At 42.3% G+C, this 16,034-nt stretch overlaps 1 protein-coding gene across 5 annotated transcripts in view; it reads right to left on the reverse strand.

The window, feature by feature from the left end:
• FILIP1 (filamin A interacting protein 1) overlaps nucleotides 1-16,034 on the reverse strand; it is a 110,847-nt gene that overhangs the window by 43,893 nt on the left and 50,920 nt on the right. For all 5 annotated transcript variants that reach the window (XM_072855318.1, XM_072855315.1, XM_072855314.1 and 2 more), the window contains 2 exons: nucleotides 3,610-3,783; nucleotides 1,249-1,427 (listed from right to left, as the gene is read on the reverse strand). In XM_072855318.1, coding sequence (XP_072711419.1) covers nucleotides 1,249-1,427; nucleotides 3,610-3,783 — 353 coding nt within the window. The remainder of the gene's footprint in view (nucleotides 1-1,248; nucleotides 1,428-3,609; nucleotides 3,784-16,034) is intronic.

A 16,034-nucleotide genomic window follows, 5' to 3' on the forward strand; every position in this document is an offset into this window, starting at 1 on the left:
TAAATGTAAATGGTATTTTAATACCACTTTTACTTTTGTAGCATTTTAGTTGCCTGCATGTCCACACGTACATGGATATTCAAAATAGAGAAAAAATGGCATCTATGAGAATCAGATGTGAAATTGCTCCTTACTTGGAAATACAACAAATTTTTTATTTCCTGCTAAGAGAATCAAATTGCTATGATGCAGAAGCATTTTTGTCCTTTAAAGTTTGCCAATCAACCCAGGAAAATAGAGAGACAGAAAACCAGCAGCTATTGAACCAGGAAATATGGTCACTGTAGCTCATGTGCCACCTACTCAAAGCTGGCGCTGAACTGAGCTCAGGAAATACACTGAACAATTTAGCTCCTGGCTTTTTGCAAATGTCTGCCACCAGACTGTGGTTTCCTCAAAAGCATTTGTTCTTTCAACTTGCCTTAAGTATTTTTCTCAGAGCTTTTTTTTTAAAAAAAACTGTTGTGGATTGATTTCAAACAGTTTGGTATGAGCATGAAAATTTCATATTGAAAAACTGAGGCAGTTACTGAATGCTCATTCTTCACCTAAGGTAGGTGCTCTTTCTTTTCTTAGAGACTCAAATTACTCCCACAAGGAGGACAAACACTTGAAGAAAAAAACCTGGAGCGTATGAGCCTGTGAGATAAACACTGCAGACAGTCCATCACAGGCTGGGCACGTTTTATAAAACATGAAAATATTTTCTTCCAGGGGAACATAGATCTTGCCTGAGGCATGCATCTTCAAAAATATGAAAAATAATGCAAAAGGTTTGTGGCTTTGCAAGCCTAAATGCGAAGGGCATGGCAAAGTCCCTACCACTTGTGTGCCAGTATCCTAATGTGTGTTGTGGTTTTCCTTACCCTGTCCTCTGGCTGTGACAAACAGTGCCCCGTCCTTCACAAAAGGCAGCGCTTAGCTAAGCAAGCCAGCCCCAAACTTAGCCAACAAAAATAACATCTGATCAAAAGCTACCAGGAGGTGAACCCAAAATGGGCATGAGTAATTCAAAACAAATTCGTTTCTTAATTCAAGCGCACGCTACAGGAACATTCAATGGTATTCCTCCAGCTCTAGACTTGCACAGTAATGTACTTACTAATAACATGAGTGAACCGACATTTACAAATGGTTTACACATGAGTTTAGTGTCATTTAAACACAGAAAATACCAGACCATGTCGCTGCTGAACCGACAAGCATCGGGACACTGGGGGTACTCTTTGCACCGTCTCAGGTACTCACCTTTCCCGCTCCTGTTCCAAGAGGTTGGTAAAGTCATCGCTCTTGTTCATGTAATCTGTATGTTTATGTTTCTCATTTTCTAGCTCATAAACTGTGCGGCGATGGCACTTTTCTGCCAACAGGAGCTGTTCCAGCATGCGCCGATATGTCTCTTTCTGCTTTTCTTCAAGTCTGTCCAGCTGGATTGTAGGAAAACAGAATAGACTGTTTTAAAGGTCTTCTTGCTTACTTCATCTGATTTATTAACCAACAATGTTGTGTTTGGTAAATGTGAGTCCCATAATTTTATGTCTTGGGCTTTACATAAAGCAGTGACTAGAAATAAGAATAACTGTCCTGTAAAAGTAATGATTTCTTTGGACGGCATGTTTGCAATAAGCATTTGCACGGTTCTCAGATACACAAAGGACAGAACTTTGCTTAGTTTTAGGGTAACAAATAATATTTCTGCAGTGCAGAATTTCCTCTGTGGCAAGGTGCTGTGCGCACTTTCCTCATTTCATATGGGAAAAGCTGTAGCAAATGCCAGGGCAGGATACATGCCCTCAAACCCTGGGAGCCCGAGTTCATGCACCTATATGAGGACTAGACACCTACATGTGGAGCATAAGGTGTAAGCTCAAGGCTGAAATTTTAGTTATGCATCTTCAACACACCTGTAGGACTGCTGAGATAAAAAGTCTAAACTATTTAGATTCAGCATAGATTCAGTTTTACATTACCAAATACTATTCATTATAAGCCTTAGGGTTTTCCCCTCAGCCTGCTTTTTGACAGAAATTTCTCTTTCTTTATTAGCAACACTTTACCTTTTTTGTCTTCTGGGTTTTTTTATTAATTGAATATGCCAATTATTATTCAAAGAAACACTAAGGCCAGGGAGGTGTGTCTAAAAAGTTGCCAGGGCACTCCGAAGCCACCATGCCTATTCTTGTTGCTCCTTTCACTGCTTCTTGGGAGCAGATGACAAACTCCATCCTCCTCCCTGCCGAAGCAGCCCGCAGCCCTGGCACTTCTCTGCTTGCCTGGCCCCAGCACGGCAGCTGGCAGAGCCTGCTCTGCCCAGCCCCAGCCCTTACCCTGCGGGAATCGCATCTTCCTCGGACCCGGCTGCACCGGGCAGTTGCTGTTTCACAGGGCGCCTCAGCAAACTGAGGGAAATAAGAGAGCAGGAGGACCACGGCAATTTGCTCTCCAGAAGTTGACCATGGCACTCAAAGTAAAACAGTCACTGCATTTTATAAAGGAGCCAGGTTGGGTTCAGCCTTTGAGAGTAGATCTTTTGCACGTACGAAATTTTGTCACCATCCTATTTTAGCTCCAACATAACCTCTGTGGACCTACACATGACAAAAGTTTTACACTGAGGTCCCTGTCAAATTATCAGCTTCTTTAGACAAAAGCCCTGCTAAGCTCTTTTAATCTTGTTCGACAGTATTTCATGCATGCTTCCACATGCATGTGGAAGCATGCATGTTTCCTTTCCTTATGTTTGCTTTCCTTATTTACTATCATCCCAAAAATTCCAGAAGACGCTTCCATGAGAATACACAGTATAAAGATATTCCGTGGTAGACACAATTCCTGGTGAAAAAATTAAATGTTCTAATAGGAGGAACTATGAAGATTTGGACAGGCACTACAGTATATGATATTGTACGTTGTTGCATGCTCTTTCTCCGTGCCCTGGACTGTTATGAAACTATAAACATGAGCAGTGGCTGCTTATTTTGGCGTTCATGCTGGCCTCAGACATTCCCTGGTCTATTCTACATTCATTTATTACTTAGATTTTAAAGCAAGGGATATTGCTTAGATTTTAAAGCAAGGGATCAAGTCCTACAGGTCTCGTTCAGGGTCTGAACTGACTTTGCAGTCCTAGAGCTTAAGTGACATAAAATGATTACGGATTTATGATCCCATAAATATGGTCACAGTCAACTTCTGAAGGTCTTCTTTTCTTAAGTACCCACATGATAGTGGTCTAGTATGCCAAGAAAATCAAAGAACGCTTACCGGTGCCGTGAGCAGTAGAGGTTGGAGCCTATAATTGAAAGGAATTTAAAAAACAGAAATGTAACACCCAAAGATTTTGTTCTCACTTAATGGCACTGGTCCTTAATGGCACCAGGAGCATACAAGCTCTTTATTGTTTGTGTTCAAACCCAGTGACTTTGCTTACAATTTATTCTGCAGTTGAGTGGACAAGAATATTCAATTTTTCTTTGACTCCTTGTCATTTATACAAATGCTGAGTTATCCTCTTTGCATGCTTTGCACACATCCAAAATACGTGGAGTCTCACTTCTGGTTAGGATTCCCCCTGCACAGACATAATGGTGTAAATCAAGAAGTTATTACCTCTGAAATTGGTTTCTCATAGACGTCTTCCCCTATAGACTTTTCTTGGGCAAGGATGGCATCCCTGTGTAGCACTCGGAGCACGTTCTCTGGAGCTGCAGACCCATAATGAGCTTCTAAAACTTCAGGTTTGGTTTTTTCTGTCTTCAGCATGTGGATCACATCCTCCCTTGCCTGTAACATTGTAAATCACTACCATAAGCCAACCTATTAACCAATGGGGAAAGAGGGAAAATAATAGGGGCATTTCATACGTATGCTCTGCATACACAAAAATAAAATAAATTAGAAGAAGGCCAGGTTGCTAATGGAAATATAAAAACTTTGGGAGATATCAGACTAAACAAGATCTGTGCAATCCAAATGTTGTCCTTGTAGGCATTAATTATTCTATTCCTGCCTGGCATTACATTTGAATTCTATGATTTTTTATCTGGGTTGCAACTATAGCCAGGGAACATCATTACTCTTCATATACTTCACCTTATTCACTGCCCATGCTGTTTCGTGACTGGGGTAAGAAGGTGGGTAGAACAAGCAGCACAAGTGGGCTGAATTAATATTTCTCAGACAGCCTTGAATCAAGTATTTCCTAGTCATTCCCTACCTGACTTTGTGACTAAATATTCTCTTCAAGTAATTTTTAAAAGAAAGTTTTCTAACTTTGTTTGTTTAAACAAAACCCTAGAAACACGGCAGACCCTGGCTAACTGGCATAACTGGCAGCAGACCCAAAGAGGCTGAGCAAACCCTCCCGGCAGCGGAGGAGAGCTGCTGACGCTGGAGCAGGGGGCATACCTGGGAGCAGTGGTGCTCCTGTGGCCAAGGGAAGCATGGGTCCCAGCTCCTGCTCCCTGCCCTGGGTGGGAGCCCCCAGTTTCAGGCAGCATGAGCAGGCATCTGGGCATGATGAGACTGCTCTGCAAGGCCACCTGGCTATGAATAAGGGGCATTTTAGGGCTACGCTGTGGACAAATGCTTAATCCCGAGCTCTGTTTCTAATGATACTTGCCAACATCTGTTAAGCCATCTGTAAAATGGGGGCAGGGCACTTGCTTGTCCTTCAAGGCAAGTTTATAAGGCCATGATCCAGGGAGGGGCTGTAGAAGGTACACGTTTTCAGTGGGCATGAGGGAGGTCCTGGATTTCCCTGGAGTGCATCTCTCCCACAAGCCCAAAGGCATGGGGGGGCAGAAGAGTACGGGCACCAATTTTTCTCTCACCTGCCCTTCTGACACTCAACCCATGCGAGCTTGGGAAGCAAATTAAGGGCTGAGGAAAGGTTCAGATATTTTAGGAAAAATCCCTTACAAATCCTGCCCTATGTAAGCAATGACTGTTTAGGATTTATGAACTGACCAATGCTTCATGCTTTTCCACAGTGTTCATAATGGCAGTCCATATTATCCCTGTAGCAAAACTTAAATCTTTACCCAGTACCACAGAGGCATCGCAGCTCTACAAAACCACCTGCTTTTAAAATGAGCAAGGAAATAATTTCAGGAAATGGCAAAGACCCTTTAATCTTGTCTTGTAATAAAATAGAGTAACATGAAAATAAAACAAAAAACGAACTCGAGGCAAAGATCATGCCACCTAATTGAGAACTAGCCCAAATATAAACAGCTAGCTATAGGGTCTTACTCTGTACAACATTTTGTAACCTTAAGTAAAAGCTTTGCACATGTCTGCAAGATACCAAATACAGACTGGAATGGTATTAATGTTGTTTCAGCACGAGTGTGGGCAAGGTGCATCACTCATGGATGTCAAAACTACAGGTGAATTACGTGGGCTAGTCCCAAAGAGTGCCAAAAGAGCATGTACACCTCACTGCATCATGTCCTGGGAATATGCCACTCTCAGTACAGGAAAAATTTTATTTTAGGAAAGTTTTAGACAGGTTCGAGAATATATCCTTTTTTATATTCCTGTAAAAATAATGATTATCTTAGTGTCTTCGTTACTGTGAGGCCAATGCTTACATATTGAAGAAAAAGCCCTTAAAAAGTCTAATAGGACAGGATGGGAGTTGGGGGGATTTATAAATATCCATATTTTATGATGTGTTGTCTTAGGCCCTTTTAGGAAGAGACAGTTTTGGGGCCATATCTGTGCCCTGCCCCAATGAACGAATTCGGTGTCCCGCTGTGTGCCTTGCAGCAGGGGCCCCGTGCCACAGGCATGCTCGGGGAGAGCACTGTGCAAAGGGAGCACTGAAAACAGCGGGATAAGGGGGCAGCCCCCTTCTACCCTATGCACCAAGGGCCACAACCAAGCATGCTGAAACCTCAGTTCATTTTGGTCCTGAGCACAGAAAGCTTCAGGCCCCACACACCCCATTCCTCAGGGACAGGCACACCTCGGACCCTAGGCTATTCAGGAGGGGAGAAGGATGAGTTCGCTCCCTTCTGTTGAAGCTGTCGGGCCCTGGACAGCATAATTAAACATTGACAGGGCCAGACAGAGCAAACAGAGACAACTCAGACTTGGTGATTTAACACTATGACTTGGGAGAGCAAAGAGCTGGACTCCAGTCCCTGCAATGGTTATTTAATACAGTAATAGCTGATGGAGGGACCGAACGCTGCTCTTCCCAGGGAGTGCCCCAGCCCTTGTTCAGTTGTGCACTGCTGTGCATACTTTCCTTCCAGCCTCATTAGTCTTTAATGATTGACGGTTAAAATGGAGCAACTTTAGCAGGAGGGAATGAGAGTCCCTGAAACAGCTTATAACTTGCCAGCTAAGAAAGGTTTCTGGAAGCTCTGGGTTTGGGTCCCCTGAGAGCCAGAGGGAGCTGAGCCAGGGGAGCGGGTGATGCTGAATGGAGGAGCCGGCACCCCAAGGCGGAAAGAAGGCACCCAAGCTCAGTTCAGAGCTTTGCAGGAAACCCCTATTTGTTGCTTTATCTTTAAAAGGAAGCAGTGACACACTTAGCTCCAGCGGACAGGGCAGGGCTGTCAGCCCTGAAAACCCCTCACTGCATCCCACAGGGAGGGTACTCGGCCCGGGGACAGGCTGGGTGGCACCATCCCCAGGGCGCAGGCAGCTCCCCACTCACGTACCCCTTCTTGGGCATCCCACGCCCTGCAGGCACTCGGGATCTGGATCGTGTTAGCGTGGCAAGGTGCCTTCTGCCTTTTCTGGGCTTGGCCATTGCTCCTGTAGTTATCTTTTCAAGGGTATCGGCTAATTCACCAAGTACTCTGTTTCCATGGACTTATGACAACAGTTTGTGAAAAGCAAACTAACAAATAGACACTCAGGTTGCTAGGAAGCATTGGATCAAAAGAGGGGCCTCGTGCTAATAATAAACTGGAGAGAAATTTGCTTTTATTTGGTCAGCAACAAGCCCCAGCATAGGAATATTCTGAAGTGCAGCTAGCCTAGGTCAGAGAGGGGCCCGGGTGACATCCTAACCTCCCATCAGCCCTGGGATTTGCAAACTCCAGTTAGTCTCTCTGAAACTCTTTAGGATAAATATAGAGGGAAGGAGCTGAAACAGCAGGCCTATATAACTCGTGATTTCATGTTTCCTCCAAATGACTGATTTTCCATTGAAACAACTGGAAGAGAGCTCATGTGGAGATGTTTTATTTCAATGTATAGTGAACAACTATCATTATATTAAACCTCAGGATACAGACCATTGTCAGAAAACAAGTCAGAATAATCCTGTACAGGAACACTTGGGCTACTTCAACACACATACCTGGAAAGAGATACAAGAGGCTCAAAGTGTGGGGTCTTAGCTAAGAAGAGGGAACCATACGAGCAAGCTGTTTCTACCGATGGACATCTACTGTAGGTGCCTCCCTTGTCTCGAAGCACAATGCTGTTTAGCATAAATCATAAGCTAGGAGACAAACACAAGGAAGAGATTTCAAATTGAAAATAATCTTCTATATAAATGCCAGAGGAAAGTTGTTAGCTGTTTTGGTAGAAGGAACATGGTGTTTGGCACAGGAAAGCCATCTCTCAAGTCCTTTTTTTTGTTTTGTTGGTGCTCTGATGAGAGGCAGTATTCAGGCATGAGAAGACCACACATTATAACACAATGAAACTTACTTGCGTAAGTCCAGAAGACTGCAATTAGTCAGAGAAGCTCTTTAAAGTCAAGATACAGAATTTAGAAAATACATACATCTACTTCTATTGGGTTTTTATTACTTAAATTGTCCTACAGAAAACTCCAGCTAACTTTCTATCTATACTGTTCAGATTGTGTATTCTTGAAAATAAACAGACTTTTCTGTTAATAAATTGCCCCCAAGTACCTGATTCTCTAAACAGTAGGAGCAATGAAGACAGATTAATGAAAAGGGCACTTCTACCTCTTAGCAATACTCTCAAGGCAAGAAACACAGAAGGCCGGATATGTTGAGAGGTGGTTTTCCACGCTAATTTTCTCCAGGAGCAAGGCCTGCTTAGAGACTACCTGTCCATCAAACTCATAGAACCATGGAACAGCCCAGGTTGGAAAAGACCTCAAAAGATCATCTGGTCCAACCTTCCATGGGAAAGGAAGCCTAGATGAGATCATCTAGTACCATGTCCAATTGCATCTTGAAAACTTCCAGTGATGGGGACTCTACCACATCCATGGAGAGGTTGTTCCAGTGATTGATTGTTCTCACTGTAAAAAATTTCTTTTGTATGTTGAGATGAAACCTCTCCCAGTGCAACTTGTACCCGTTGCCCCTTATCTTCTCCTTGTGGCTTCTTGTGAAGAGAGCCTCCATCTTCTTTGTAGCTGCCCTTTAAGTACTGGAATACTGTGATGAGGTCCTCCCCCAAGCCTTCTCTTCTCCAGGGAGAAAAGACCTAACTCCTTCAGTCTTTCCTCACAGGGCATGTTCTCCAGCCCTTTGATCATCTTCATGGCCCTCCTTTGGACCTTCTCCAGACTGTCTGCATCTTCGTTGAATTGTGGGGACCAGAACTGGACACAGTACTGTTAACTCCTTTGGCTGTCCCTGCCAATAGACGAACTGCAATGTTGAACTGTATCTAAGCCTCATTTTATGCTTACTGGAGCTGCCAAAATCTAAAGGCTGGTGACCTGAGATTTCGAGTACATCCATGGAGGGGCTGAAGTGCCATGGAGCTCTGCTGTCCCGCACAGCTTCACCTGCTCTTCTTTCCCTCCTCTCTACTACCCAGTGATTAGTGCACTTACTTAAGATGTGGGGTCTGCGTTTTTACCTGGGAAATACAAATTCCCCAAGACAATGCTCCCCTCCCCTCTGGAGTGCATGCTAGCTGCCCAACTGGAAGGCTGACATGAGGCCACTCTTTGGAGGGTTACCCTGAAATACTCATTTTTTGGCAGAATAAAAGAGAAGGGCTTTATTTTGCTCGCTGGCTTCAGCAGAGCAGGGGTCTGAGTTCCAAACCTCGCTTTACTACATGCCTAGTAAAATATTTAAATGATATAGAAAGGATGTAAAGAGGTCCCTGCATAAAATTGAAACCATTTGGGAAACAATAGCGTGACTCTGCTGCTTGTAAAAGGGGACCAGCAGCCTAGCAACCAAATTCTTGGTCAACGGAAAGACTGTTACACAAGCCCAGCGTTCGGATGTGCTTCCTCCTCATGCCCTGCCCTACCAATTTACTACAGCCCTCTCTCCCCATTCCCACAGTCTTTGGCCTCTCCCATGAGACTGTTAACAAAACTCAGCACCCATTAAACGGGGAATTTTTGCCACAGTGCATTTGTCACCTGGGAAATGGGACTGAGCTGATCAAACTCATTTCATGTAAGGCATCTAGTAAATAGGAAAAAAAATTCAGTTGTATTCAAGATGGGCTGAATGGAGTCAAAGTAATCACTGTCAGCTGAAAGTAAAATCCAACTCAAGATCCTTTGCCAGTACATCTCCTAAACTCTTCTGAATTTTGTTTGTAAGTAGCCTTCCTGCAAATTCACAGTGTGCCTCTCTTGAAATCAGTCACCAGTAACTATTTCCTTCATAGCTCCATGTTTGGAGCGATTTAAAATACATCTACCTACTTCGGAGCAATCTAAATATTTCAATAACATGATGACAATCCTCTCAATTAATTGAAAGAAGTTATGAAAATTTGGGAGCAGGAGTAGTATTTACAGGGAATACACTCATGTAATATTTGGACGATCTGATATTTCCAGCTTTTGACTATTTCTTTTCTAGTTATCATGACACTTTGTTATGCTTGCACAAGTGAAAGCACCAAGTAATAGAGGTTTAATGTTTATGAAGTCATATTTCTCTTGCCAGTGATTAATGGCAAGAAATAACTATCAAACCACAGACAGGAACCTTTACTTCTACTTGTGTTGTTGTTACTTGCATTTCCCACAGTTCAGGTTATTTATAGTGCAACAGCTGCTCTGTACTGCATCAGAAACTAGATAAGGTCACAGGTTCTCCATGCAATGTTGTGGTCTTACCAGTGGCTGATTTCCTAAATTCCAGTAGACTTTACAAATGTTTCACCTAGAGCTAAGAAACATCACAACCAAGGCATCCTTCTAAGGGAGATCAGGAGGATGTTCTCACACTGCTTTCTGTGCTAGCCAGGACAAGCTCATGCTGTGTCACTGCTAGGGCAGGAATAGTCTTGTCTCTGAAAATTCCCATTAAAGACCTCAAAGAGTGAATACTGTGTGTTCGTTTAGTTTAATGAAGAAAGCATCTTCAGGCAGGTGCACTTGAAAAACTGCATCTGCAAAACTTTCTTAACGCTAATCCACTAATTCATGTTTAACTTCCCTTCTTTTCTTACCTTAGGAGGAAATTCAAATAATTAAAAGGAATGTGCACTTTCTTCATTTTGTGTCATGATACTATGAATATGAATAGAGAAAGTAATAAAAATTACCCCTGCCTGCTGGAATGACAGTTTCGTTAAAGCTATCCATCCCTACGTACTGCTACAAGGACTGGGTAGCAATTTGTCTTCCAGGTCAGATGTACTTAGTGTACAAAGCATGCTTCGAAGCTGGAAAGTTAGATGCTCTACGGCATATTGCATCATACAAAGCTCCTTTTTGCTAAAAATTCAAGAAATACTTTTCTCTCCTATACCAGATATCTGAAGTAGCCTTGTTTATATTACTCACTTAGTGATTCTACCCATGCAAAATGCTGGCTAATGACACATATACATAGTTTTTCTTGCAAGGAAGACTCTATGTACAGCAAAGTTTTTTTCTTGCCTTTCATCTTAGCTTAATTTCCTGATACTTGAAACTGTGGAGTTCACTTGCATTAATTTCTTTTAACATTTCTGGACTAAGGTCTATGTTTGTGATTTACTTGGGAGGTGAAGAGATTACTTCAGTGATGAAAAGTGACCATTGGTGGTTTTGTAAAAAAAGTTTAGTGAAATAAATCTGGAAATGCAAGTGTTTCTGCATGACTCTGGGGATATGAAACAGAATTGTCCTGTCCTCTCCACACTGTACAGAACTTTCTGGCTTTGTAGGAAGCCTTTGGAGCTATACAGTGTATTTCATTTTGTTGTGCATTATCTTACAGTGATAACACAGAAAGTCCTTCTAAAATCAATACTGGAGGAGAGGCACATGATAGACCAGCTCATCCGCTGCACAAACCCTCTGAAGTGGCTCCAGAAGAATTACATCAGAGATTAATTTGGCCTCTTATGTTTAAAAAAGTCCATGCTAAAGATTGCAGAGCTGGGGAGAAGCAGCACGGAGCAATGTATTACTTCTTACAGCAAGCTTCGAAACAGATCAAATGAGCACTAGAAGACATCTGTCTGTTATTTCCTGCCCACACATCTTTGTTCTGCTTTATTGCCAGAGAGCTCCATGGATGATGTCACTTTTTTCTGAAGAAAACAGGCCACCAGAGCCTTTCACTGACATAATTAATTATCTGTAGTCTGGGCCACAGCCAGAAAATTCCCATGGCAAGGCCCCGAGAAGTATTAACTCCACACTGCTTGATGTTTTCAGTATTACTAGGGTCTGGGATATTCTGTCTTGTCTTTTCACACTGAAAGAGTGCTTTGCTCAATATTATCGAACCGTGGGGCAGTTACTGCAGCATATAGAATTACAGTGTCATGATCCAGTCAGCACAGAGAGACCAATGTGAGGGGTCACTGTCAGTTATGTGCACGAATCTGCATGTTGGGATATGCTTTACATGCTTCAGCAATGCATCACAATGGCTAAACCTGCTGGTTTGGGCTTGCTGTATCCAGTCATATAGTCTACGGCTCAGCCAACATTAACCATAAAATAACATTTTGCACATGACCGGCAGCAAGCAGAGACCACAGATTGATCCAACTAGCCAGCAGGGAGAGGAAGAAACATCTGTTAAAACACCTTTTTGGACACCTGAGCAGGAAGAATCATTACCAACAGCACACGAATGACTGTATTCGCAGTTCAGGATTGGTATGTGGCTGCGTGATGCAGTGTGCATCCTAACAAATGAGGTAATTAACAAAGCAACTTTAGGTCTTTTCTCTGAGCAGCACTAGTCACCATAATGCTTGCAAAGGCAGAGGAGAGCTCCCTGATTCAGGTACTCCAAATCAGACATGAAAACCCAAATGACTAAGTCCCTGTTCTGGTTTATTCATGCTAAGGAAATGACCTGCGGCTTTCCATATCCCAGGTGAATGGCCAATCACGAGCCACTATAGCAGTATAGGAAGTCATTAAAATTGCAGCACATTTCCCACACCTTGAGGTGTTTTTGTTTTGCTGGAGTCGTGTAGTAAGTTGCCATGCTCCTTTTTGAACCACAACTTATTTTGTGATCAGTTAGCACCTCTGTAAGAAGAAAAAAAGATGACTAATGAAAGGGTAATAACAGAAAAAGCATTTCTTTTCCTTTTTCTTGTGTTATCATCTGCCCTTTAATCTTATGTTAACCACTCTGAACCAAGACTCAAGAGATGCATGTTCCGTTCATGGACCTCTTTCTCCTGCTTCACACATAAAATTAACCTCACCGTGTTCCAATTTCCATTCCATAAAGGAAATAATATTTCCCAGGAATGCTGTGAGATTTAATTCATAAGTATATATAAGATCTAGGTACTCTATGAATACTACAAAAAATATGGCACTCTGACATCAATATAGTCGTTCTCCTATTCATTTTCCCCCATTCATTATATTCTTTTATTTCCTCCATGTTTATGTACTTCTATACTATCATCCAATTTGTTGAAATCCATTGGAAACTAAAAATTATCTTCATTAGACCTGTAATTCAAGTTGTCTAAATTGCTCTTTGAAAGTGCTTCATTGACTGTATAAAGAACTGAAGCCTCTGAAATTAGGTGCTCTGACCTGAACTTCAGGGAGGCACTTGAAGCTGCTGGCATAAGTACCCCCTCTCTAAGAGGAGCAAACCTGCCCAGGTTTTTTTCCCGCAGTGATCTAGCTGTCTTCTGGCAGGAACGAGCACATGTGGAGCGGGATGGAGCAAGAGACAAGCTGGTGCCAGCGGGGCCGTAGCCGTCAGGATGATGAAGTTCAGAGGAAATCTTTCTGCCTCCTCTGCAGAGACGTGAGCATAACTCAGAGCAGGATACCAACAGACGTAAGTGTGTATACATGTGTAATAAACTGTATACACAACTTTCTCATGTCCAAGCATTTCGTTGGCTTCAACAAGCTGTTTTTCAGTGCTCTGTGCTACACAGATATGCATTAAAGTTACTGATGACTGATGAATGGGCAAGAACAGTAGGACTGCATTACAGCGAGCACTTACCAGCGTAGCCAATTATTTGAACAGAGGAGTTGTCAGAGGAAATGAGGGAAGTGGTGCGAACTCTTAGAGTGAAGTAACTTAGAGAGGGCTGGCACAAAAGGCGCAGAACGAGAGCTCCTGGCCATGCCCGCGATGCTCTCACAGCCTCCTGCTGTCTCCGAAATCCCCCTGATCCTCCCTAATGTCTGTCCTTCCCCTTGCCCTCCCCAAGCCCCACTTGGACATCCTCTCCCCTCTCCATCCTCCCATTGCGTTCCCAGGAACAACTCTGAAGCCCTTCAAAATGCCATTTTGCCTGAACTGCTGAGACTGCCTGAGCCAATACTGGGGAAACAGGTTTGCATTATGACGCTGACCGCATCAATACTTCTGTTTCTGACTTGTTTAAACTTGAAGGTGACAAATGCCTGCAAGTTACCATGGAGCTGTACTTGGGTTAGTCAGTTCCACTCATTTTGCTGGCATGGAAGAATTGCTAATTTTTTTGCAAAGAAAAACAATCATTTCAAAGATAAGAAAGTCTTTGCTTGCAAAATCCAAACCATTCCTGTCTTAGGAAAGGGCTTCCCTTCATAGTGTCTCAGCAGTGCATCATTTTGGGTGCTGCATGTGCACAGCCCTCAGAAATAAGTCACAGCTCATTTTATGTTGGACATCATGCAAAATTCTACACTGAAGCCAGCAATTTCGTAAAGATGTGGCAAGACACAGGATGTTCAGTAGGGCCAGCAGTTTTCCATGTGAAAATGTTACATTTTTCTCATTTTAGTCAACCAATAGGTGGAGCCTTTAACCCTGGAAACAAGACACTTTCTCAGATAGCCATGTTCTCACAATTATTATATAAAGACTTATATTTGCTTTTATTAAAGCTCATTTTGGATGGAAAATAATCCATTTTGCTCTCAAGAGCTTATCTGATCCTCAGCTGGAGAATAGGAGACACAAACTTAATAAATACACAACTGGGGCAGCAAAGTTAATAAAACCAGACTCAGCTACAACTGCAATGTTAAATTAACAACTGGTGACTCAGAGTACTGGGCAGCATTATGACACAGAAGACATATGCTCATTGCAAGCTCTCCCAAGAATCCCAGATATTTTAAAGCCAGCGAGTCCATGCATCTAGCATTTATTGCAGAAGGGTTGGCCATGTCCTCTCCCACAGAGTGAGCCTTGTCTCAGGAAAATGAAAAAAGATACAAGCTTTCTCATTACTGGGTATACAATTTCTATTAAGTAAATGTAAAAAAAAGGAGACAAATGACATCAGTTGATTAAAATTATTTTTAAAAGATTGCAAAGGAGGATCAGTTAAGGACACTGATCCCAATGGGAACAAGAGCAAAACTTACAAGTTGATCGGGGGCAGTCCTTACTGTTCTGTTTTGGACAGAAGATCAAGAATTTTTGAAAAAAACCCAAGCTGGTCATACTCTTCCCTCCACTCTAGATGAGATGTTCAATGGATCAGAGACACCTGCCAATTATTCCTCTCTCTTCTGACCCTCCAAGGCTAAATAACATGGTAGATGTACCTCTGTTAAGTACAGCTCAGGCGTTAACAGAGAAGGATGTTAAAATGTCTTTGTGAAAGAGGTTTTTGGCCTACAGCTGTCCAGTGACAATGACATTTATTGAGGATAATTACATTGAAAATCATATAATTCTAAAGCAATTTTATTACCAAAGAGATGGCTATCATCACTATGGTTGATAGTACTTCTGCCCTTAATTTCAGATAGAGTAGGAAATTGCCTGAATAGCACAATTTAACTATATTTCAGTATACTGTCTTATCGGTTTTTTTCCTCTTATAAAATGGCAAGGTTCTATTTTAAAATTCATGATTCTGGGACTTGCTAGACAAGCCCTGCTTCCCTCCCATGGTATCTCCTGCACTTTGCACAGCAACAATTGCAAGCTACAGAAAAAACATACTATTCTGGACAAATTTCATCTCTGGTTATAAATTATTCAATGAAAATAGAAGAGAGCATTTGTGGTCTGAAGTCTATCCTAACAATTTTTTTTGTCCTGCAAAAGCCTGCTTCACCAGGAACACACAAACAAACAAGCAAACATTGGGTCAGTCAGAGGTGAGAGAATTTTTTAACTCATTGTACTGATAGTCTTATGCCAGACATTTTAAAGGATTTTTTTTAGGCTCTCATTTTGCTACAGTGTGGATACTATCTTTCTCTTCATTGTCTTGCCTTTTCTATGTCCCCTTTCCACATCTCTAGCGTGGCTCCATTTATCACTGTTGTATTCCCCCTTTCCTTACACTCTTTGTCTTCTATTGCCCAACCTCTTTCCTCTCATTCCATTCTCCTTAAGTCACCTCTCTGTCCTCACATTAACCCTATCTTCTCTTTCCCTGTAGCTCTGTACATGCCAAGGTTTTTCTCTCAGGAATTTGAATTTAATCTGTATGATATGCTCAGAAAATCCTAAACTATTTCAATCCAATTAACAAGACTTCATAGTTATAAACACTTATGCAAGGCTACTCTACATGCACTTTTCTGTGGCTTTACCTATTCTTTCCACTCTGGCTCCTCCTCAGTTTCTCAAACTGTGAGATATTGCTAATGACCATTTGAAAACTCCTTCTCTTCACTCTGTTACGTACTCTTTCCTCCAAGGCATCTTGTCCAAACTTTCTCT

This window comes from Ciconia boyciana, chromosome 3 (assembly GCF_034638445.1).
Source record: "Ciconia boyciana chromosome 3, ASM3463844v1, whole genome shotgun sequence".
NCBI classification, from domain to species: Eukaryota; Metazoa; Chordata; class Aves; order Ciconiiformes; family Ciconiidae; genus Ciconia; species Ciconia boyciana.